This window comes from Dipodomys spectabilis, unplaced genomic scaffold (assembly GCF_019054845.1).
Source record: "Dipodomys spectabilis isolate Male_0828 unplaced genomic scaffold, ASM1905484v1 ptg000207l, whole genome shotgun sequence".
Taxonomy (NCBI): domain Eukaryota; kingdom Metazoa; phylum Chordata; class Mammalia; order Rodentia; family Heteromyidae; genus Dipodomys; species Dipodomys spectabilis.
The window spans coordinates 4,573,106-4,598,808 of NW_024870884.1; the positions used below are offsets into that span (position 1 = coordinate 4,573,106).

Here is a 25,703-nt window from a genome sequence, read left to right on the forward strand (position 1 = left end):
CAGTCGTGTGCTATTTATATTACTGAAAAAAATCTCACGAAACTAAGAAGCAAAATATTTAACTGAGGTGAGAGACATTTCTCGCCTTTCATACTGACAGTAACAAAGAGTCTGACAACACTCCATGATGGAAGGGCTGAGGAGGAACGGGATCATTCATATTACTGACAGGAATATGGAACCAAATGGGAGTCACTCTGTGGAAGGACAGGTGGCAAGATCTAAAACACACAGTGTGTACATCTCTTTCTTTTTTTTAAGTTTAATGACTCAACAATTTGACTCCCTAGAAATATATACATATTTCCCTCAGCATATCTGTGGTACATATTGATATACAGGTGCAAAGAAATGGAAGATATTTACAGCACTGGTATTTGCAAAGAGTGATAGATTGGATACAGTCCAGATACCCATCAGTAAGGGAAGTAGTTAAAGTTCTTAAGTATGTACTTCCACCTAATGTCTTGCCCATAATGAAGAACAAGGCATCTCTGTGTGAAAAGTTAAGGGTAAACTGGGCACAAGTGACTCATGCTTATGATCCTAGCTACTCAGGAGACTGAGACAGAGAGAATCTCAGTTGGAAGCAAATCCAAGAGGCAAAGTCTGCAAAAATCCATCTCAAAAATATTCAGCAAAACATGCTGGGCTGGAGTCATGGTTCAAGTGGCAGAGCACCAGCTGCAAACAAGCAAACTGAGCAAACAGTCCTAGAATTACCAAGGCTGGGGCAGGGAGAGATGGGAGCGTTCTCTATGTTTGCTGTATTCAAACATACTTAGGCCAAAAATACTGAGGAGTATTATGTCCATCTTAAATATGTATTCCTTATTAATCCCTAAAAATACCGTAAAACAAATATTTAACACAGGATTTACATTTTATTATTATTTTTTGGGAGGTCCGGTCGTGGGGCCCGAACTCTGGGCTCGGGCGCTGTGCCTCAGCTCTTCAGCTCAAGGCTAGCGTTCTACCACTTGAGCCACAGTGCCACTTCTGGCTTCTTTTTTTCTTTTTGCTTATGTGGTGCTGAGAAATCAAACCCAGGGCCTCAGGCATGCAAGGCAAGAGCTCAATCACTGAGCCACCTTCCCAGCCCTGGATTTACATTTTATTAGCTATTACAAATAGTCTAGAAATAACAAGTATATGGAAGGTTACATGCAAATATTGTAACATTTGATATGAGAGTCTCAAGCAGCAACATATTTTGATTTCTGAGAAAGTCCTAGAATGAATCCTCTGCATATACCTTAGGAGCTATATAAAGAAGACACACACTCATGCACACATACACACAAATACACACACACACACATTTTATAAGTATATATGCACACTATCCATGGAATGGAATTGGCAGTAAGGATCAACTCTTGGGAGAGGTATTTCTTTGTCCAAGTTTATATTCAGAACATACACATTTTCTTTTTCATAATATGTATCCGAACTATTCTGCTTGTTGGTATATATTAAATTGTGCATAGTTATAGGTTTTATCATGGCATTTCCATACATGCATATACTGTACTATCATCCTATTCATACCCTCCTACATCATTGTTTCTTAAGTCTCATAAAATTTGACCTAAAATTTCTAATTGCGAATTCTTTGGATATACCTTCTATTTTCTCACAACGTCCATCTTTCTTACCTACTTTCTTACCTACTCAAATTCTTCAAAGTTGAGTTCAAATCCCAGCTCCAATGTGGAGAAGCTTCTAGCCAATCTGGCTAACCAATTCTTACTTCTTGCAAACTTCCAGATGATACAGAACCTACACCTTGATGGTACTTTATGTGCAATGTGGCTTGTGGGTATTGTTGCCTTTGAACAGAAATGCAAACTCTTTGAGAGAAAGGCTAGTGAAGTACGGAAAAGATTCATGCTCTTCCCCTTGGCTTGCTATAATGTAAAATACCCAGTAGGTTCAAGTTGTATGTCCTGATAATTTCAGAAAACAAGATGTACTGTGTAGAAGACACTGTCTAGAGACAACTGGGACCAGGGCAAAGCCTTCAGCAAATACCCAACACACTTATTCTATAGACCAAACAATGTCTTCTGGCAGGAAAGAATAGTAGTCTCAGCCACTGTCTTTAACTTGATTTGAGATACCAGTCTTTAACTCAGTGGATGATCTGATTATAATGCTAATATCTGAGAATTTAAAATTAACATGCCATGACAATTTCCGACAAGTATAGAATAATAAATAGTTGATTATGAAATGCAATATGCAGAATATAATTTAACCTTCTCATCTGACACCCCTGCCACATTTCTACTTTCTTCAGGGCCTCAGCTGAAATACTGCTTTCCATTCTTCTCCCACATTTAATCACCATTAATAATATTCAACTCTTACAGGTTAACAAATTCTTCCTTTAGAAATTTTTTTGGGGGGCTGGGAGGGTGGCTCAGTGATGGAGCGCTTGCCTTGCATGCCTGAGGCCCTGGGTTCGATTCCCCATCACCACATAAGCAAAAAGAAAAAAAGCCGGAAGTGGCGCTGTGGTTCAAGTGGTAGCGCACTAGCCTTGAGCTGAAGAGCTGAGGGACAGTGCTCAGGCCCAGAGTTCAAGCCCCATGACCAGACCCCCCAAAATAAAATAAAATAAAAGATTTTTTTTGCACTGCACTTCAAGTTATCTTTAACTGGCAGTTACAAATATAAAAATATTGTTAGATAACTCACTCTAAAATGACGGTCTTAGATTTTAATTGAAATCAAAACATGAAGATATCAAAATAATGTAAAATAAAGAAGTATAACTTCATTTTCTCATTTATGGTATAAATTATAACATTTCCATCTCTATCATTGTGTTTGTTAACCTATAACATTGCTTAATCTTAACCATTTAAAGAAGTTTAAGTATCCATTGTAGATGTTCTCAAATCTCCATACTGTTTAGTTTCAACAAATAATATTTTAACACAAATGCATTCAAAATCCTCAAAGAATTCAGTGGTAGATATGTAACACTGGTTTCAGTAGTCAAATTAGCATTGTAGTAGGAAGCAGATAATATTATTGAAAACCCAAGGAAATGTCAGGTTATCTTGAAGAAGACTATCCTCTCTTAGTTCATTTTTGGAAGAGTCTCCCAATTTACCAATGAAGAATAATGATTTTTAGAGATTAAAATCACAATTACTAAACATATAGATGGAAAAATCAAAATCTTAATAAAGATCAAAAACAAAAGTACAAAGGACAGCTAGACAAACATAACCAGTAACATCAGATGAATGTAAGATGGAGATGCTGGAAAGATGGAAATAAAGTAAGACAAAGAACACACAGATGATTCAGGAAAGAAGAGAAATGTGAGATTGGAGAGCCAGCAGCCTCAGAAGTGATGTGTCTGGGGATGGCAACTTCCTCTGTGTTCCAGCTCCCAATCTCTGGGGAGAGGACTGGTACCTTTTATTGAACAGCATTTGTTTTTGTAGGAACCACCAGAGCAGAAGTTGTACAGTTCAAAGTTAATTGAAGAAAAAACAAGTTCTAGGTTCCTAGACATTCTGGTCAATCTCGGGGCTAAGTGTCCAAGAAGACTTCAAACCTGTGAGTTAGATGACAAGGACAGTTTTCATGATACCTAGGAATGTATAAACTTTTGGGGGGAATGAAGGAAATATTAGACTGAACCTAAAGCGTTCAAGCCAAAGTGAAGGCCATTGTGTATCCAGAGCTGACTCACAAGTTCAATCAGGACAGACAAGAGGATACTGTAAACTAAGAACTAGTGATAGAATAGATTCCTCAAATTAAGGTTATTATACAATAACAAGACCACCTCAGTTTATGTCCCTAAAATAATATAATAGACACAGTCCTCAAGTCTGTGCCATTACCATTTAAAGATGATGCTACCAGAACATTTCATAAAGGGGACTATGAGATGCCAGGCTGTCCTCCAGAAAGCCAGGCTCCCTGGCAGAAGGCAGATCAACAGATGTAACAATCCACATCCAGAGCATCTTAAAAAAATGCACAAAGCACTTCCACATCCATAGGTTTATTGACCATGCAACATTATCCCAATCTTTATGCCATTTCTACCCTTCTGAAAGCAGGAGCCACAAGATAACAGCAGGACCAATATAAGAAGCTTTGTATACCTTCCAGATAAAATTTCATATTCTACTATGTGGTTGTTCTGATTGCAATACTAGTAATCAACATTCCATTCCACTGTGCTGTCTTCTTTCTTTCAAAACAATGGAGCTTAATGTCTAGAATGAAAGAAAGTCAAGCACACAAATGGAGGGAAAAGAGTGAAATAATAAACATTTACATTAAAAGATATCAAGAAGCATACAGCATCAGGCTGCTTTAGTTAGCTGAGCCTCACTCAGTGCTTCCTAGTGCCAGGTGATGTTTGAACTCATATAAGCCTCACAACCTCCCCACAGATAGAATCACACTAGACATCATAAAGAACACGGAGTCATAAAGAGATGAAGTCATTTGTTCAAGTCACACAGTTGAAAAATATTCCTCTGGTACCAGGTCTGTTTTACCTCTGATGTCTTTTCATTCTCATCTTTCTCATCATTTTTCCAATGGAACTTTGACCAACTTTTGTATGTAACCAGGAAAGGGAATTGCCCTCATGAGTAAATTGAAAATGTGGAGGCCAAGCCAGGAATTCCATTTGAGCCCAAGAGTTCAAGGGCAGCCTGGCAACACAGTGGGATCTTATCTGAAAAAGATAGATGGATGGAAAGATAGGAAGATATATTTTTCTCTGTGTGTGTGTGCATGCATGCGTGTGTGTGTGTGTGTGTGTGTGTGTGTGTGTGTGTGTGTGTGTGTATTCACACACAGGACACAAGAAAAGATAAAGAAGGTAAGTTCTCATCTTTTCAAATATCTAAAAACATTAGAAACCCCCATTTTTAGGAACCACACGGGCAATATGGAATTGTGGGACCATACTGACATCAGAACCCAAGCTTTTATTTAATTTCTAAGAAAAGAACCCAGAACATTAATTTTCTTTTAGTGGAAATTATCAGCTAAACAGCAAAGCCCTGCAAAGGGAACACACAGCAAGTTTCAGATGACATAATGAGCACCATTTGCTAGGAGAACAGGTTCTTATTATTTTCTCCCAAAGAGGAAAATTTCCCAAAATAAGTATCTGAAAACATTTACAGAGGACATTTATAAAAGCTAGTAATATCAAAAAACCCGATTGTAATCAATGAGTCTCAAATCCATGCTTGCTATCTCCCAAATAAGTCTGATAGTTGAATAAAAAAAGGTTACATCTTGATTTATTAACACCCTTCCCTAATTCACTTTCGTTAAATGCATCATGCTAGTTCCCATTGGATGTAATCTTTTATTCCACCATTTCTCAAATATATCTCTTTTTTAAGATAATATAGTGTCAGGTTCTCATGGTAATTTACATTTATACCAATGTACTATGGTTATAGAGCACAGAACTTATTTCGTATTCACAAACTCATTTAGCTCTTAGGACAATATCTTGACACAAACAAAGTAGTATTACCTTATCCCCCAGTTTTATGGACAGGAAAACTGAAGATAGAAGACTTTTAAACATTCTACAAGCAGAATTTGGAGCTTCTGCTCACTTTATCCAAAACTGCATATTTTAAGCCAAATTGTACACATTGGAAAAATGTATAATTGTCAGATTCCCCAACTAAAGCACTGTGGACATTTCTAATTCCAAAAGAAGTTAAAGGACAAACCAAGGCTTTCTTTCTCTCACACATACATATACATGCATACACACACACACACACACACACACACACCATGCTGACTAACATTTAACACATACACAAAAAACATGTTTTTCATAAGACATTACATGCCATGAGCCTGAAATAGTAACAATGAAATCAGTTCCAAACTGTACTTTAAAACATAAATAATTAGTATTTATCTTCTTATTTATGATTCAGTAACTTTACATCAGGGGTAAATGTGGTTATAATATTCTTACTATTATTTACCGTGGTTTGATATTTTATGCTTGTTCTTAAAGAGTGTAAATGCTATATACAATAAAACAACGTTTGTCTCAAAACAAGCCAACTGCCTTCAATTCTGCATCATGGAAAAGCCTCATACTTATCCCTAGAGTATAATTAGTTGAACTAATGCTTACAACAGAGTTGAAACTTGCTAAAGCACTCATGTATATTCCAGACACACAAAGTTTTAATCTTCCAAGAATAATTTGGTCATTGAACTTAGATTCTACTGAGGAAACTCACAATTCTTAGTTCAGGAGGGATGTGAATCATATGTTGAAATATTTTTTCGTATCAGATTCAACTTTTAAAATCACAATTGGCATTTGGAAAAATAAATGAAAGAGATACATACATAGGCATTATCAGAAAGCATTTTTGATAAAGACCTATCCTAGGAATGACATTTGTGCATTCGGGATCATTGATGGAAAACTGTGGCTTCTTTATGGGTCACTAGGTGGCACATTACGCTGGGGAATCTGCACAGGTTCCTATCAGGAGCCTGGTGCCCAGGACAAACAAAACATGAAACCTCTTCAAGGAAACAAGGAAGAGGACTCAGTACATGTTCATAAAGAAGTTTTGGCTCTGTTGAAGTGAACTGGACTCACTCAGACTGAAATAACAGAACTGTTCAGTGATCTATGATCACAGAATAAAAGAACAGACATCAAATCCTAACAGTAAATCATATGTGAATCATACCAACATTTTTGTTTTGAAGTAATTATAGGATTATAAAAGTCTTATACTTACATATTTTGTATATTGTATATTTATGCTGCATACAAATACAATATTTTGTTTTAAAGATTTTCATGTATCTTAGATATAAACAGGCTTGATTTGATATGCAAGCAACACTTGATTATAATATTAATAGATCTTTTAGCTAGTATAATAAAAGGCATTGATTATGTGAGATTCCTTTATAGGCTATTATAAACTTGAAATTTTTCAAACTAAAATATCATTTTATTAAAAAAGGAAAATACATATATTTAAAGTGTTAAAGAATATAGAATGGTTTTAAGTTTCAAAGATATCCTAAAAGATTAAACCAAATTTTATTTTATTTTATGAACATTTTAATGTCTTTGATAATTTTTTGTTATGATTGCTTTTTAATTGATTCATCATAAGTATCTGTGTGTATAGGATACAGTGTGACATTCTGATATGTGTATATATATGACTTAATGACCAAACTAAGAAAATTAGCAGAGCTTTCACTTGTAATTCTTTTCTTGGGACAGCATTCAAAAATCAATATACACAATTTACAATACATTGCTGATGATTATAGTCACTACTGTACAACAGAATGATAAAACTTATTCCTGATATCTCTAACTTTACCACTGTATTTTTTCAAGTGAGATGGAAATGAAAATGGATGCCAAATACATTCACTAACAGATTAAAGTAAGATGTATTTAAAAAATAAGAGATTGAAAGGAAAATAAGGGGCTATTACTGTTGAAAATGTATTCACAAAAGGAATTAAAAGGAGAGCCAACTAATCCCAAGGCATTCAATTATGCTCCACTTTTGTTTGTGTCCATTTGCTGCACACTGCTGACCGTGGGTTGCCACTTACAAAGAAAACTGGGGGAAAAAATAGAAAAGATGATTTGTGTAGTTCATGTATTTGAGGTCGGTTTAACCTTGAAGAAAAATATTATCATCTAGATAATTCTGTATTCTAATTGGATTTTTTAAATTGCAACTTAGCAGTATACTACTATTATAACATTTAAGTGACTCTTCATATTATGAAGTGTGAGTTTTGAATTTTGACTGAAAGTTATCCACTAGTATATTTCAGCACGTTTAAGATGCCATTTTCATGAAATATACCATTCCAAACCTAACACAATAAAAGAAACAAATATCAACTTATGACATGAAGTTTCATATTTGTGGGGTTTTAAAAAATATTTTTCATCAACTTTACTTATATATGACCTTTATAGACACATGAAAAATGAAGGTGAACCAATTGGCAACAGAACTTCTTGCTCTGCCAAACTACTAATGCATTGACTTTAAGGCATCCAGACCTGTTTTTACCTGGGCCATCAAGACAATAGACCAAGTGGCATGTCTTAAAAGATGCACAACTGTCAATTGGTTTTTTTCCCAGCCTATTATCTATAAATTCTTGAGAGGCTGAAATCTTGAGACATTATAGTCATGTTACCCAGAATATCAGCCAACTTTGCATGCATGTAAGCAATGACAACTACCTCAAGGCTGCTGCCTGAGGGTAAAACTTGATTTCTTGTAAGATGAACCTTAATGCCAGAGACATTAGAATGTGGAAGACACCCTGTTGCTTAGAAATTCATATTCATTTATTCTTAATTTGCAACTTGAAATCAGAATCTTTATACACCTATTTTATACTTACAAAATACAAGCTAATTTTTGTGCTCTCAACTGAATGTATAACACCTTGTAAATAACCATGTCTGAGATTTAACCAACTAAAATATACATATGTTAGATTTCAACAAAATGCTTTTATTACAACAATAAATATAAACATCACTAGTGTTAGGGTTTTATGTAGAATTACCAAATACAAGCATATGTTTTTTGGTAAGGATGTTGGACACCTTGTGAATTTGGTCTGGCTGGCACTTCAGCAAAGACAGGTTTACTCATTACTACCACATGTGTAACAGCCCTGAACTCTAAGTATATACGGTCTGAGCTGTTTAAAGAATCTAATTTGAGGCTGGGAAGGGATGGGAAGGGGAAACAAAGGAGGAGGCTACAATGCTTGATAAGAAATGTACTCATTATCTTGCCCATGTAATTGTAACCCCTCTGTACAGTATTTTCACAATAAAAAATAAATTAAAAAAAGAAAAAAAATCTAATTAGATGTAGAATCTTTATATATATATATATATGTATATATATATATATATATCCAGTAAATTTAATTCTTCTACATATTGTACAAATGGTATAATTCCAGAAGGTTCCACTGGCAGAAAAAAAGAAGTAAAGGGAAAGTCATTCAGATAGACTATAATGGGAACATTTCTGCCAATGTTCTAATTGTTCTAACTTCTAACCCATTTTTTTTTATATTAAACAATGATTTTTTTTTGTCAGTCGTGGGGCTTGAAATCTGGGCCTGGGCACTGTCCCTCAGCTCTTCAGCTCAAGGCAAGATGAACCTTAATGCCACGTGAGCAACATATGTAGAATCTTAAAAGTTCCAAGTATATGACAATAAAGTCTAAAAAGAGCTGCAGGGTCTAGGAATGTGGCTCAGTGGTAGAGTGCTTGCCTAGCATGCATGAAGCACTGGGTTTGATTCCTCAGTACCACGTAAACAGAAAAAGCTGGGAGCGGTGCTGTGGCTAAAGTCAGGGACAGTGCCCACGCCCTGAGTTCAAGCCCTAGGACTGGCAAAAAGAACTGCATTATTTTGCTGAATCTACCAAAGCAGAAATTTCTCCATCCTTTGTCTCATAGCAATACAAACTAATAAGTTAAAAAATTTGAAATTGAAATACACTGTCTAAATTTCAAGATAAAAAGAGGCTTAGGGAAAAGCTTATTTGAAAATGAATATATGAAGTAGCTTCCCAATTGATTCTCTCAGGAAGGATATTCCCAATTTTCATTTCATTTATTTCTGAGGCACTACACATTGAATCAGGATCTCAAGCATGTTAGGTCAATGCTCTGTCACTTAGCTGCACCTCCTCTAACCGTGCCCTCCTTTACTTCAAAATAGGACATGAGTGAAATTGTTTTTAGAGAATTGGGTAGGAAAGTAAGATAAACAATCATAAGGAAGAAAATCATAAACAGTTTCAGGTATAAGAAAACTTAAAGCAAACATATTAAAAAGAACGTTTAAGCAAGTAATCTACATCAAAGTAAATTTTAAAGAATTATATCCCATTAGAATTAAAATTTCAGATTTTTCTCAGGATAGATGTAAAACAAGGATTGGAACTTAACTCAAGCAGTAGAGTATTTTGGTTAGTATGCATGAAGCCCTGATTTTAATTCTCAATGAGACAAAAGTAAGTCATGCATAAATAAATGGAAAATTAGAAAAATTTAAAAAGCATTCAAGATTGATGATTATATTTTATTCATGTTGGAAAACCATACAAGAGACCCTGGATAACTGTCCTAGCTAGTTCATTTTAAACCTTTTATCTTTAACACCTGCCATGACTGAAAATTATTCTGGGGGTGGAGGTAATACAATTTGGTCCTGTGGACTGTGGGGTAATCTCTCTGATTGCATATTTTTATGAGTGAAGAAACTACTCATAAGAGACCAGGAGGGGCTGGGAAGGTGGCTCAGTGGTAGAGCACTTGCCTTGCATGCCTGAGGCCCTGGGTTCGATTCCTCAGCACCACATAAGCAAAAAGAAAAAAGGTGGAAGTGGGGCTGTGGCTCAAGTGGTAAAGCGCTAGCCTTGAGCTGAAGAGCTGAGGGACAGTGCCCAGGCCCAGAGTTCAGGCCCCACGACCGGACCCAAAAAAAAAAAAAAAAAAAAGAGACCAGGAGTCTGACACCTTGGGAATTTTCCTATGTCCGATGAAAATGTCATGGGTGCATGAACAAATATGTTTCCAACACTGTCCCCTACCCTTCAGTGACTACTACAGTGCATGGTAGTTAATAATTGTTTCTTTTGATGCCAGTTTTCTCCTGAGTGCAATCACATAGTCAGGTGTTTGCAATGGAAATTCCCAGTTGTGCAACTCAACTGCTTTTGTCCCCAGAAACCAAAGTGGTGGCTACAGTTGTCAGTCATGGCCCAGCTAGTTCAGGAAACTTCCTATAACTGCCCTGGGGCTTGCTCTCATTCCACATACTAACAGAGAAAGAACTAAGGATGACTGGCTACACTATAAAATGAGAATAATATCTAGTAGCTGCATAGTGAAGTTAACCAACCATTCAACACAATAAGCATATGATCTTTTAAACTGTCAAATTACTTCTCTCTGATAGAATTCTTAAGCCAGAGGTGGCTAAATTTAGCATGTACTTTCTAGCCCAATATATATTTCTCTTCTTTGGATGACTGTCTTTCTACCTCAAGCACTATGTTCAGAATAGTCAGTGTCCTGTGTTAAAGCATATCATGGGGAACATAAAGCCTTCTCAGATCTTCTATGCTTCAAAGCTTAAAACCCTCATTAGGAACGTTACCATAATGCTTTGCCTTGCACCAACTCTCTGGGATATGCCTGCTGACATTCACTAAAGCCTGCACAGCTCCTCTCTCTATTCATATGCGATCAGGGTCACTGATTTCTTTCACATACCTCTTCCCATCATCTTTGTATGATAAACATATGCAATGTGCACTACATTTTACTTTGGGAAACGTCCAAAAGAGTAATATCTCATATGATAGCATGAGTAATAAGATGCTAAAATATTATTAGAACAGAAATCAAACTATCAGAATCTATCAGTGTAAGTCATTGTGTCAGTTCCTCAATAAATTAAACATAGAATTTCTTCTTTTTTTTTTTTTTTTGGTCCAGTCATGGGCCTGAACTCTGGGCCGGGGCGCTGTCCCTCAGTTCTTCAGCTCAAGGCTAGCGCTCTACCACTTGAGCCACAGTGCCATTTCCATTTTTTTCTTTTCTTTTCTTTTGCTTATGTGGTGCTGAGGAATCGAACCCAGGGCCTCATGCATGCAAGGCAAGTGCTCTACCACTGAGCCACCTTCCCAGCACTAAACATAGAATTTCTATGTGACCAGCAATTCCACTTCTAGGAATACTCCAAAACACACGTTTTAGATATCTTATACCCAACAGCTAATGGAACAGAAACTGGCATACAAATGTTCATTATAGCTCTATTCACAATAGCTAAAAGGCAGAAACAGCTCAACTATACATTAACAGATGATTGGATGGGCAAAATCTAGACTATCATAACATGAAATGCCAATTGGTTTAAAGAAAGAATAAAGTATGCATATATGTGACGATATGTATGAACATTAAAACATAGCAAGACAGAAACTGAACTGAAAAGTGCAAATTTCTATGATTCCATTTTATGAAGTATTTAGAACAGGTAAGTTAGTTCTGAATATAGAAAAGCACATTAAGTTCTTAAGAGTGCCTTGAGGTATGTACGAGTAGTTTCATAGCCTGGATGAAGGAAGGAACTTGAATTTCTTTAACAGGCTTCTATTTGGAGTGTAGAATGTCTAGAATTGGATAGAGATGGTTGCACAACATGATAAATGTAATATCATGATTGTTCACCTTGAAATTGCGACAGCAGTAAATTTTATGAGTATTTGTCACAATAAAAGGAATCAAAATGACAAATTACCCATAATTTACACACAAACAATACACAAATTATTTTTGGGGAACTTTTATACATGGCCCAGGATTGAAAGAACCCATTAAGTAAGGTGTTTATTTAGAAACTATACTAGATGCTATTTTTTTTGTCAGTCGTGGGGCTTGAACTCAAAGCCTAGGTGCTGTCCCTGAGCCTCTTTGTGCTCAAAGCTAGTTCTCTACCACTTCAGCCACAGTGCCACTTCCAGTTTTTGAGTGGTTAGTTAGAGAGAAGAGTCTCATGGGGAATTTTCTGCCCAGGCTAGCTTCAAACCATGATCCTCAGATCTCTGCCTCCTGAGTAGCTAGGACCCAACTAGATGTTATTTTAAATTACAGAATATTCTACTGTGTTGTTAAATATGCTAACACAATGATAACTGATCTTGAGAAATACAAGGACTAGAAACATTCCTTGTTTTCTTTGTATCTCTGTTATAAAACTCTTATAATACTGTAAGAAATAGAAAGTGGATAAGTAAGTAAGGTAACTATACTATTAGAATGATGCTAGCAATGTGGGATTGAAGGCAGCTACAGACAAGAGGGTCCCACAATCTTTGAACTTCCTTTAGAAAACACACATTAACATGTCAAATTCTACCTATTACCAACATCTATGAAAACAAAGCTTCAATGTTCTCTGTAGAAAGCTGTCTCTTAAAACCCATAAAGGCTGCCAGGTGCCAGTGTCTCATAATTGTAATCTTAGCTACTGAGGAGGCTGAGATCTGAGGATCATGCCTCAAAACCAGCCTGGGCAGGAAAGTCTACAAGACTTCTATCTTCAATTAACCACCAAAAAGTTGTAAGTGGAGCTGTGGCTCAAGTGGGAGTAGAGCACTAACTCTCAGCAAAAAAAAAAAAAAAAGCAAGCAAACAAACAAACAAAAAACACCAAAAACAAAAACTCAGGGACAGCTGCTAAGTTCAAGCCCCAGTACAAAAAAAAAAAAAAAAAATTGAAAAATAAAGATAAAGGCCAACGTTATCAGCCAGTTCAATTAATGTCAGCCTAATGTCGCAGGTGTAACCTCAATATTTTTTTCAATAATAGAGATCTAAAAGCGATCTTGGGCTTGCTAGACAAATACTCTACTACTTAAGCTAAACCCCCACCTTTTTGCTTTCATCCCTTATTGAGACAGTCTTGCTAACTTTTGTACAGGCTGGCCTTAAACAATCTGATCTTCCTGTGTAGCTAGGATTAGATGCATGTGCCACTGTGCCTAGCTTCAGTGAACATTTTTATGTTTTCCTATATAATGTCTTAAAATCCCAGACAATGTGTTAAATTAAGGATGTAAGTTTGTAGGAATTTGAAATATGTACTTTTCAATAGGTATGTGATGTTCCTGGCAGAGAACATTGATTGGGGTTTGTTCAGGACTGTACAATTTGCAAATGAGAGGCAAGGAAGAATTCCATATTGTCTGAGTTTGAATCTCATCTTCCTTCCATTACGCTGCTTCTTCCTGTAGTTTCACAAGAGCCAAGATGAAATCCAACACTTCGGACCCACAGTGCATGGTCTTTCTTATATACCCCCCTATTTCTTCAATCTAAAGGGTTACATAAACTATAGCACATCAAGAATTTTTTAGAGCACAATACACACTATTATGCTAATATACTAATGTAAATAATCTGAACCTGATATCTACCATCAGAAGTTAATGTCACAAATTTATAATAAACTATTTCTGCCTACTTTTGTGATTATATATAATATGTCCAACAAATTGTTCCAAAATGAGAATTCCTCTAGAATTAGAATAAATATGTAAGCTTCTAAAAACAACTCAAAGGATAAATTTCTAATCTAGTTACTAAGGAAGTAGGAATCAACATAGCAAATTTAATTTGCCATCATTGAATAAATTATATTCTGCTCTATAAAAAAAGAAGGTGATATTAAAGTGTTAAAACTTATGATTTGAGGAGACAAGGAACTGTAATTGCATTGCTCCAATCTGCCTTCCTCTTGAAGTAATCAGTAGCATGAAAATGAATGCTAGCAATACTTTTAATGATAATAATAGTAATAGCTGCTCTATACTTCAGTCAATGCTTGGACAAGACCTATGCTAGTTGTTTTACATATGCTGTTTTTAATCCTCACATTGAATTTCAAAATACTCTATGTTACAGAGACAAGAGCTTAGAGAATTTAAGTAACTTGACTAACTTTGAGAATCTCCTAACTGGTGGTACAAGGACTCAAACTCTGGCATATGTGATTCTGTTCTCTGTGCTTAACTGTTTATTAGCCAGTGTGCTTATTTGACCATCAACCCATAACATGTTTTGGAAGAATCTCTATATGAAAAGTTATAGACAAATCCAGTGCTGGTGGCTCTGGTCTGTAATCCTAGTTTCTCAGGAGGTTGATACTAGAAGATATTAGTTCAAAACCAGCCCAGGCAGACAAATCTGGGAGATTGTTATTTCTAATTAATCAGCAAGAAGCTGGAAGTGGTGGTATGTCTCAAGAGGCAAAGCACTGGGCCTGGGCAAAAAAGAAAAACAAAAGCCAGGCAATAGCACAGGGGCCTGAGTTCAAGCCTTGGTATCAATAAGGAAACAAGTGCTATAGACAAACTTGAAATAGAAGATAAAGAGAACAAATTGACACATTAGTTCAATACAAATCTACATCAGTATAATACATCTGTCTTTCATCTGAAAAATGTAACTGACTCACACACTTCCAACTTATATAAAAATATCTAATATTGACCTCAAAAATGGTAGTGTTAAAAACAGTGTCTTTGGATGGGCTACTAACCAAAATTTTTTATTAACTTAAGTGATTAAAATTAATGTTCTGTAGTTTCTACACTTGATAACTGAAGATATTTCTTATTTGTAGAGGACAATTCTGCAGATAATTTTAAATAGTTAAACTCTGGGAAATGTACTGAGAAATACTTAAATATGGCTTAACCTATTAATGAACATTACTATCTTATAATTTCAGTATGTTCACATAAATGAATTCATCAAAACCCATGTGTAGAACTTTCTTTTTATGTCTCAGATAAAGAAGTGTATCATTACTCTTCAAGTTTCATTTTTTTTCTCATTCTTTGGCTTACAGAACAACGGAGAATAATCCCTTAATAGGTCAGAACAAGATATTGGTTTCCAACATCTGAAACCAAGCTGCTTCCTGAACTTGCCCATTTGTTTAAAACAACAGATTGAGTGAAATAACCCCAAATTTATAGGACAAGGCAATTCATTAAAAAAATTTATCAACATTTCTATAGGTGCAGTAGAGTGGAAATTCATAAAATCATAACTGCAACCATTTTGTTTTGAAAAGAAACTTGGAAGTTATTTATACATATTTACATGGGAACATGATTTAGGTTATTATTTGTGATTACCCACAGAATATTGTTTATCAATATTCAGACCACCATTGTTCAATTTCTGGATGCATTTTTGCTGTTTCTTCTATGTTAAAATTAACTGGACTGAAAACAGGAAAACTATCATTTAAGATAATATGATATCAACAGAAGGTAAATTGTCTGGTGGTAAACACATTGTGTGTATAAAGATTAAATAAGTTGGCATCATGAGAATAATAAAGCACAAGTCTACAATGTTCCCATGTAAATTGTCAGGAGTTGAAGTTTTGTTTTAAGGAATTAATTTGGTCTGCTATAATTACTGTTTGGTTTTTTTTCTAAGTACATACAAAATGCTGACATTAAATATGACACAAATGTCTTGAGTAGCAGTGGGACCTATAAACTAAAGCAAAGCATATTCCATCGACTACATAAATGTCATTGCAAAAACTGTCATATAAACATCATACCAAGATTGAGGTTTCTAAGATATGAATCACATATCTCCAGCTTACTTCCTAAAATATCTTTCCTTACCTTTAAAACTCATATACTGGTTGAATTCCAAGAAAAAGTAAAGTATTTGAGGACTGTGTGAAGAAATCTTTTGAGTTCATGCCAACAGAATGCATCCCTTAGGAGGTCTACAGCTGTTTCTTTCTCAAGATGGAAGATCATTAGGCCTTTTCCCGCGCTACTCCTGTCCAGAGCTAACCAAGGTCTTGCCATGACAAGTCACACTTACCATTCAAAGGGTTACCTTTTCTGTAAGGCCTTCCTAGACACCTTCTCTGAGCCCTGGTCTCTATCCATTGTAGCTACGTCTGGTGTCATGTTTATATTAATTTTCATTCATTAGCTGACTCCATGATGGGTTATTATTTGTCTTCTTCCTTATATATCTCCTACATCTGGAGTAGTAACTACTCAAGGTTTATTGGTTGCAAGAAAAAACAGCATGGCACTAAGGCAGAATAAAAATGATCTGTCAAATACTTTTGCATGACTACACTTCATCTTAAAACACACTTATAAATGTGGGACAACTACATCTGATGGAAAATGTAAGATAACACCAGGGAGTTGGAAGTGAAGGATGAAAGTTCTTCAGCTGTCCACACTGACCATCTACATTCAGCAAATTCTGTAGTTATATTCCAAGTCTCACTATCTAAATTCTTATCCCCATATTAAGACTTCATAAATGATTTTGAGGTTTTGTTTTTCCTTACCATCACTGACAAATCTAGTATGCCATACATACATATACACACATGCACACATGCACGTGTGCACACACACACACATACATGGAAACATGTTCTAAATGCCTTGCTCATATTATCTTCTAAATAATAGGTGAAACAGTAGATTTTAAGAACCAGAGTTATAAATTAATACAGGAAACAAGGAGCTGAAAGATAATGGTTAGATTTTAAGTCATTAACACAACCATGGAATAAAATCCATTATTTGTACAATGTTGTGTAACACAGAGAAAATAGGGTGAAAACTTTCATCCAAAAAGAAATGTATTCATTTACCTGACTTATAAAATGGTAACTCTTTTCTACAACACCTTAATAATAGCAATAATATATATTAAAAAGTAAAGTTGTATGAAAAATAGGAGTAAATGGGAAATTTTATTTAATTTGGATGATAGAAAGCCATTTTATGTGCTATTTAAGTAAATTATCTTACAGTTAACAACATTTGCTTGGAAGTAGGTATATATTGATTCAAACAATAACTCAGAAAACACGAGTTATTTTTCAGGATATTAAATGGTGATAACAGAAAACCTTATGAATTCCTAAAGTAGTAATTAAGACTTTTCTTATTACTGATAAACCATATTTCTTTAGATTTAAAAAAGAAATAAGGTTTACAAATATTATCTCTAAAACCAACCATCCAAATATCAGATTTATTATCAAGCAAGCAATTTCCTGTTACAGCACTCCTGGAAACCATTTTTCATACCAGACTGAAAATTGCATTACTGACCTATGATATAGTGCCTGGTATTCAGAGTACCACTCTATCTGGAATTTATTAAAGATACAAATAAGCCCCCACGCCATCCCAACTCCAAGCTAAGCTTTACCAGACTGGTTTGTGAGTTCCAGCTCAAAACTTGGTACAGACTCACATCCACTGTCTGAAATCCTTACAGCTAGAAAAGCTTTAAAACTCTGAATTTTTTCAGATTTTAAGGAAGGTATGTGTAAATATTCTAGACACTCTCAGCAGTGTTTTGCTTATAGGTAGCATCCCTATGCTACCTATAAGCAAAGAATATTTATTATGCAGCAAAACATGAATATTCACACTAATTAGGATAAATAAAGATTATAAATAGCTTCACATAAGGTCAGATCAAGCTTTATTGCCAAATGAGTTCAGGTTAGGTCAGATTTTGCCGCCAATTCCCCCATTATTTAATTTTGTATTTTGCAATTGCACAGAAGGGATATTGGTGTTTTGCTTGTTAAAGTCGAGCTTATGGCCTGTGTCCCCAAGTTGCTACATATAAAATAAATTTATAACATCTTTTTCTGCCTTAAAAAAAATCTTGGAGACACTCTCCAATTACACTTACCTCACCAGCTTTGGTTTTTGAAAGGCAATATTATATTATGGACCTATAACATATGAAATTTTGAAATCAAGAAGTAAAACTCCATGTTCTCTGAATCCATTTTGTCCTTTCTGCCTAAAGAAAGCTCTGAACACACAATTACTGTGCAGACAGACAATGTGGAAATATGCAAACTAAAATTAATAAAGTCTAATATTGTGTTTAAGAAAATACCACATCAAAATAATTACTGGAAGAAAAGTCAAAATGCTGCTTTGTAGATCTAGATTTGTCACACTCAGAATCATCTTAGGTGTGCCTGTTAATGGTGTAGTTGATGGGGTTTATAAGAAAGTGAGATTAACAAAGAGGAAGAACATTGAGTGAAAAGGGGAAATATTTAAAATTCCTATCAAGAGAATAATAAGACTTGACTGTAGCGCATATAATGAAATGGGAATGAATATAAAGCCAGTTGCTATGGAGTGAATTATTACCCCTTCAAATGTAACTGCATGGAACACATAACCATGCTCAATGAACCATTACTCAAATCATCTCTCTCACCAACAAAGAACTTGCAGAGGGTATTTGCCTATAGTGCAGTCACACGCACAGGAAGGGTTGAGCAGACAGGGTTAAAAAATTACAATTTGATGGGACTGTCATGTACTCAAGGTACACTAGCATATCCCTATCTTAGTAAGAGAGCATAATGCATTTAAGACACCTTAGGGAATCAAAGGCCAGAAAAGAGAGGTTCAATGAAATTCCAGCAACAATCAAAAAATTGAATGATAAAAGAGCACATTATGACTGTGATGACAGAATTAAGAAATATACATTGAAGTGGACATGTCTTTGATTCTCTTTCAAAAAATGCACACCTAATTGGGTACCTTAAGCTTCATCAGACATGAAAGAAGAACATGTCTCATAAACCAGGTAACCCATGCCAATTAGAAGAAGGGAGAGAAGAGAGGATGTGAGGAAAGGAAAGAAAGGAGGAAAGGAGACAAACCATAAAAACTAGCTTCACTAAAGCAAGTTATTTTATGCTCTTAAGGTGGAAAAGTAAGTGAACAGAAAAGGTAAAACTCTCTTTTCTGAATTTTTCTAAAATAAAAGCAAACTTATTGAAATGGGATTCGTTACCTACTAGAGTTCTAAACATCTAAATTGTTTTTTTCTAATCTTCTTTTTAAATAAAATCATTGAATATGTCAGATGCTGGTGGCTCATGCATCTAATCCTAATACTCAGGAGTCTGGGATCTGAGGATTGCAGTTCAAAGCCAGCCCAGACAGACAAATCTGAAAGACTCCCATCTTCAACGAACCAGTAAACAGCTGGAAGTGGGGGTATGGCTCAATAGAGTGCCAGCCTTGATGGAAAAGGCTAAGAGAAAGCAATCTGACTCAGTTCAAGCCCCAACATCGACACACACAAAAATAAATGAATCACTGAATAAATACTCAAAGGATCAAGTCCTAAATATTCATTGACAATGAAACTATATATTTCATTGACAATGAAAATCTACAGTTCCAGGAGGCTGAGATCTGAGGATCACCCTTCAAAGCCAGCCCCGGCTTTGAAGGAAAGGTCTGTAACACTCTTGTCTCCAGTTAACCACTTGAAAACCAGAAATGCTACTGTGGCTCAAAGTTTTTGAGCACTAGCCTTGAGTAAAAAGAGCTCAGGGCTAATTCCCAGACCCTGAGTAAAAGCCCTGCGACCACATATAATCCTTTCAGAAATCAAATGATGGCACAAAAGTTAAAAAACAAAAAATGGCATTAACCAACATAATAGAAATTTGACTTGATGTTCATCCACTTTTTGGTGAACCCAAGGACATTAAAAAAATACATAACACATCTATGCACACTATTCTTTAAACATTTAAACCAATGTTCAGATTCCAAGATATACCAATGTCCTTCAAACCCTTCCCATTTCTCATTCCATTCCCTAACTGAAAGATTCTTACTACTGTCAATTGAGATACACATTAACTTCTTTTATTTTATGTATGTATGTATGTATGTATGTATGTATGTATCTATCTATCTATCTATCTATCTATTTTGCCTGTCTTGGGGCTTAAATTTAGGGCCTTAGCACTGTCTCTGAGCTTCTTTGGCTCAAGGCTAGTGCTCTACCACTTGAGCCACAGAGCCACTTCAGGCTTTTTACTGTTTATGTGGTACTGAGGAATCAAACCTGGGGCTTCATGCATGCAAGGCAAGCACTCCATCACTGAGCCCACATTAACTTCTTCATATCAATCCAAGAATGCCTTCCTCTAGTTGTAATTCTTGATCTCATCCTCCAAGTGCAATTTACCATTCTAGCCTGTTTTCCATCAACAGAATCTGTATTTACCTTTGTTTGGTACCCTTAACACTTTATACGTAGCTGGCTCTGGACTCTTTCATTCATGAAGGCTCTCCATAGAGCATTGCCCAACAAATTAAATTAAAAAAAGAACTTTGATCACCATCACATGATTTATAAAAAGAACTTTGATCACCATCACATGATTTACTACACATACCTAAATTGGGAACCTTTCTTTGGGTGCTGCTATAGACTGAACTTTGTACTCCCCTTGCCCTCTTCCCCAAATTCACATGTGGTAATCTTACCCTTTATTGTGGCCTTACCATACTTGTTAATAAGGATTTTAGGGGGTAATTAAAGTACAATAAGGTTATAACCCAGCAGGATTGGTGGCTATAAAAGAGGAAGGAAGGGGAAGGAGGGGAAGAAAGAGAGTCACCTCTCCACAGGCATGATCCAAAGAAGGGCCATGTGAGCACCCTGCTATTCAGGAAGAACACAGAACCAGACTGTGCTGGTACCTGATCTTGGATTTCTAGTATCCAGAGCTGTAAGAGAATACATTTGTTATTTAAGCCTCAGAATGCATAATATTTTCTTATCCTAAGCTGACTAATATAGACACTACATAAATACTGTCATTGTCACTTTGTTCATGTATATTTGGTGTCTGGTTAACCTAAGCATTTGTGCAGTCTAATATCAAGTGGAACAAGGTGTGTTTATTTGTCATTGCCTCTCTGGGATTGGCTACTCTATGGTAAGTTTGAAATACTGCCATAATGACCACTTTTAAGTTCAGGTGCTGTTCTTTTTTAAAACTTCATTTGAAAAAAAATATGATAAATAGGATCTCTTTGTTTTTTGTCCATCATGGGGCTTGAAATCAGAGTTTTCCTGAGCACCTTTTGCTCAAGGCTAGAGCTCTACCACTTTGATCCATAGCTCCACTTTAGGTTTTCTGGTGGTTAATTGTAGATAAGAATCTCATGGAGTTTCCTTGCCAGGGCTAGCTTTGAACCATAATATTCAGATCTCAGCTTCCTGAGTAGCTAGAATTATAGGCAGGAGCCTCTGTCACCTGGCTCTTATTTATTATTTTAATTTTAGTCTTAAAGTCCTCTTGGTTTTGTAGCAAAGTACTCCACAGTATTTTTTGGTGTTGTACTCACTTGATTGTGCTATCCAAGATACCATATCAAGGTAGAATCTGGAACACATTAGAACTCCCATCCCTGATGTTTAGTAAATTCCCATAACTAACATGAGAGTTACATAGCTATAGGATATAGATACACATTGCTACATGTGCCCTTTTCAAAATAGAGAAATTACTAGGAATATTTCCCAATGCCAATCTGAACTTCACAGTCTGAGCAGAATAGGACATCTTTGTTCTGGGTTAACAAAAGAATAACACAAGGATTCCATTCCATTTATCTTACCGATTCAACATTAAATATATCTCAAGAGACACTTTGTACCCAAATGCCCTTGGCATAATCTGTTCTTCCAAAAACACCAACACATTATTTTTAAAGCCATTTTGATATATAATCCTATATGTTTTTTTTTAAAAACCCTCCTATACATAAGTAGGAGATATGTAGGAGTAATGTATTTGGAGTTTGCATGTATTTCCCATCTAGGATGTTACGTTTGGCCACACCTACCAGTGCTGCAGTTAGGGTCATCTGAAACACCAGGAAACAGCCTTCTCAACTATTTGATACAGAATGAAATGCAATATGTGTGTGTTTGTGTGTGTGTGTGTGTGTGTGTGTAAATTTTTGTTTTCAAACAAGTATCTTTGAACAGATTTTTAGTCAACCTCTTTGTATGTATTTATTTAAATAAATAAATAATTTTAGAGCTGATCATAAAACACCGCATCCTTTATCTGAAATGAAAAAGCCTACTCATTTAAAACATACTTCCTATTTGATATGTGACTCCTCTAAACAATTCTTAGTGAATTCTGTTCAGGGAACTGGTAGACATCAGTCAATGGGATGTTTATGTAGAGCCAACTACATACAAGGCAGCATGCCCTGTGCTTCCCAATGAGAATATGGAGAGGCCTCCGTGTGGCTTAGAGAAGAAAGCTGGTGCCTGGTGACTTGAAAAAGAAGCAGAATGTGTTTAAATGCCCTGACCGTAGAAGTACTGTGTCAACAATCCAGAAGCCTGAGTGTCTTGATACCAGAGTAAATCAAGAAATTTAAAGAAGGAGCGAGAGCCGGGTTTGACCTTCAAGAATGGGTGGGATTACAGCAAGCAGTCTGGCATAGGACGACTTTCTCAGTGGACAAAGAACAAGCATCAAAAGAAATGATTTAATTCTGCAACTGGTAAGACCTTCTGTCTGGAGAGAGTCAAATAAGAGGGAAGTGAATGATGAGGGGGAAATTCTTGGGACATGAGTGCAGGTCATGCTGTGAAGGGTCTCCAGCCTTGGGGTCAGGAATCTGAATTCCACTGAGCCAGCAGTAAGGAGTTTAGAAGGTACTCGGCAGTATGCTGATCAAGGCTTTCAGAAAGAATGTCCTGGCAGCAGCTGGAAGAATGTGGCATGGAAGGAGAAGGGCTCAAAGCAACTGACTTGTTACCGTGCTCTGAACAAGATAGCCTTATATGAAAAGAAATGAAACATGGCCTGGAACAATTCAAGGTGGAGAGAGAAAGAAAAAAAAGGGCTCTACATAAAAGCTCAGTGATTTACAACCAATCCAGCCACTGCTCACTTTAATCTGGATTGTACTGTCGTGGCTCATGTGTCTGTCTGAGCTCTCTATGACACTCCGTGTTCAGAATCATGGTGGAGGCTGTCAGATCCTTAAGGCCATTTCTCATAAACATGAGCAAAGCTGACAGGTTTCGTGGAGCCCTGCACCACTCTGCTGGGCATTAAACAAATCATTTGTGCTGTGCAGCTGAGACCTGCTCCCTTGGGAAATCAGACTAGCACCTTTGCAACATCATCAACCCCTGCTGAGACAATGTACAAAAAGTCAAGGCTGACTTAAAGGCAGTCTGCACAGCTTCACTAATGGGTAGGCTGTTGAACCAGTGCCCTAGAATGTTGGCATGTCTCTTAATGTGCTCTCAGCCCAGTCTGGTGAAAGTAGATCATTTAGCAACAGCGTATTCAAATCCATCTTTCATAAATAATAAATGGATCATGAACGGTTTTTAAATGCCTGATATATTCAACCAGTAGTTGGGATCCTTTATCTTCTCTATTAGAACCAACCAGTCTCCGTGTGTTCTCTGTCTGCATATACATCACATTGGGATAAGGAAGCATTTTAAAGAGATATAATCACATTTAATACTCCTAGAAAATAAACTATAATATCTGATGATTTGGAATAAAGATGTAAAAAAAAACACCACAGTATACGTTCTCCTTAAATAGCTATGAGCTACAATCCTATTTCAGGGATTTGTTTTTCTTTGTTACAGATGTACTATTATCTTTTCCACTGGTGGCACACCCTAAAATCAAGACAGTTTATAAACCACAATGGATCCAAACCAAACACTAGATCTAAGGAAATACCTTGTATCCCCATTTTAAGATGTATTAAAAAGTTAGGAATACAATTCTAAGATATTCAAATTCAAGAAAATTAAAATGAATCTATAGGTTTACAATAATCATCCATCAATATACTGGTAAATATTTGATTTTCATTGAAAATAAAAATAATTTTACAAATCTTACTGGAACATGTGGCTGAACAATGGCAGACTGAATGCAAATCTGAGATTTGTCAGCCATAAAGTAATCAATAATTAAAATGGAGTTCACCTCCATGCTGGAATTTTACAGTCTAACTACAGGTTTCCTTAAGTTTGCCTAAAATACGTGTTAAAGCAAACCATCCATACCATAATAATATTCATTAGTAATTGTACCCTGTTGATTAACGAGCATTCTGGAAAATTTAATGGGGGAAAAAAAACACCCACCCACATAATTAGGACATGTGTTTACTTAATATCCTGAATATCACTATGAAAGACACACCAGTTCAGTGAAATCTAAATGACTATATTTAACTGTTTAAATATTTTAGCAATGTAGCTGAGTTGTGATGTTTTTCTTTTCTCCAACACCAAACACACCCATTAATAGATCCGAGAAAGAAAAAAAAAAAAATGCAATCCAGTTCTAGCATGCTTTGTACAACTAAAGCCAACCTCTCAAATAGCCAGCCTAAAGATTACTTCCTTCACGGAGCCAGAACAATGAGAGAACATGTTGCTTGATTTTCTTACCTTTTTTCCTTTTCTTTTCCTGTGAGCAGGTTTGGCATTTTTCTCCTTTGGTTCTTCACTCATCTTTCCTTTAAATCAGGTGAGTTTATAAAAGACAGGAGATCACCGCCCGTATTCCAACATCCAAAACCACGACAAAGAGTCAAAGCATTGAGACCAAAGTCCATTTACGGGAGCTCCCCACAGGCAAGGCAGCCGCTGCTGAAACCCAGCCCTGCTTCTGTCACAGACACCCGGCTGCTAATGTAGCCCTGGCTTGGCTTTCCTCAGGAAGAAACTGGGTGTTCTCTACATCAAATACTCAATTGTTCCTCTAAAGAAAATCAATATTTTGGCCTTTCATTTTTAACCAGTCATTACCCTGAGATAAGATCTTGACAAGACTTTGTCGTTTGTTCCTGCACAGTGATTCCAGCTTGTAAATGGTGATCGAGAGGAAGAGAGAGACACACGCACACAGAGAGAGAGAGAGAGAGAGAGAGAGAGAGAGAGAGAGAGAGAGAGAGAGTCACACAGAAATAAGCTACAGACTGCTGACAAGTCTCTGAAGCCTTCCCAGGGGCTGATTTGCTGCTTCATGCAGCCTGGGAAGCCGAATGTAAATTGCTCTCAGAGCTGGGAGTCTCCCATGAGGACACATGTGTTGAATGCATCAGGGCATAGGGGAGGAGGAGGCAGCAATGAGGAGTAAGAAAAGATCCAGTTACTGGTTTGTAAAAAAAAAAC

At 36.2% G+C, this 25,703-nt stretch overlaps 1 protein-coding gene across 6 annotated transcripts in view; it reads right to left on the reverse strand.

Moving 5' to 3' along the window:
* Positions 1-25,172, reverse strand: part of Ank3 (ankyrin 3) — a 446,602-nt gene extending 421,430 nt beyond the window's left edge. For 3 of the 6 annotated variants that reach the window (XM_042696436.1, XM_042696441.1, XM_042696437.1), the window contains exon 1: positions 24,978-25,171. In XM_042696436.1, the coding sequence (XP_042552370.1) occupies positions 24,978-25,040 (63 nt within the window). In that variant the 5' untranslated portion in view covers positions 25,041-25,171. Of the gene's footprint in view, positions 1-24,977 lie in introns of all 6 variants that reach the window. The other 3 variants (XM_042696439.1, XM_042696433.1, XM_042696438.1) reach the window with 2 other exon arrangements.
* Positions 25,173-25,703: the final 531 nt, after the last annotated feature.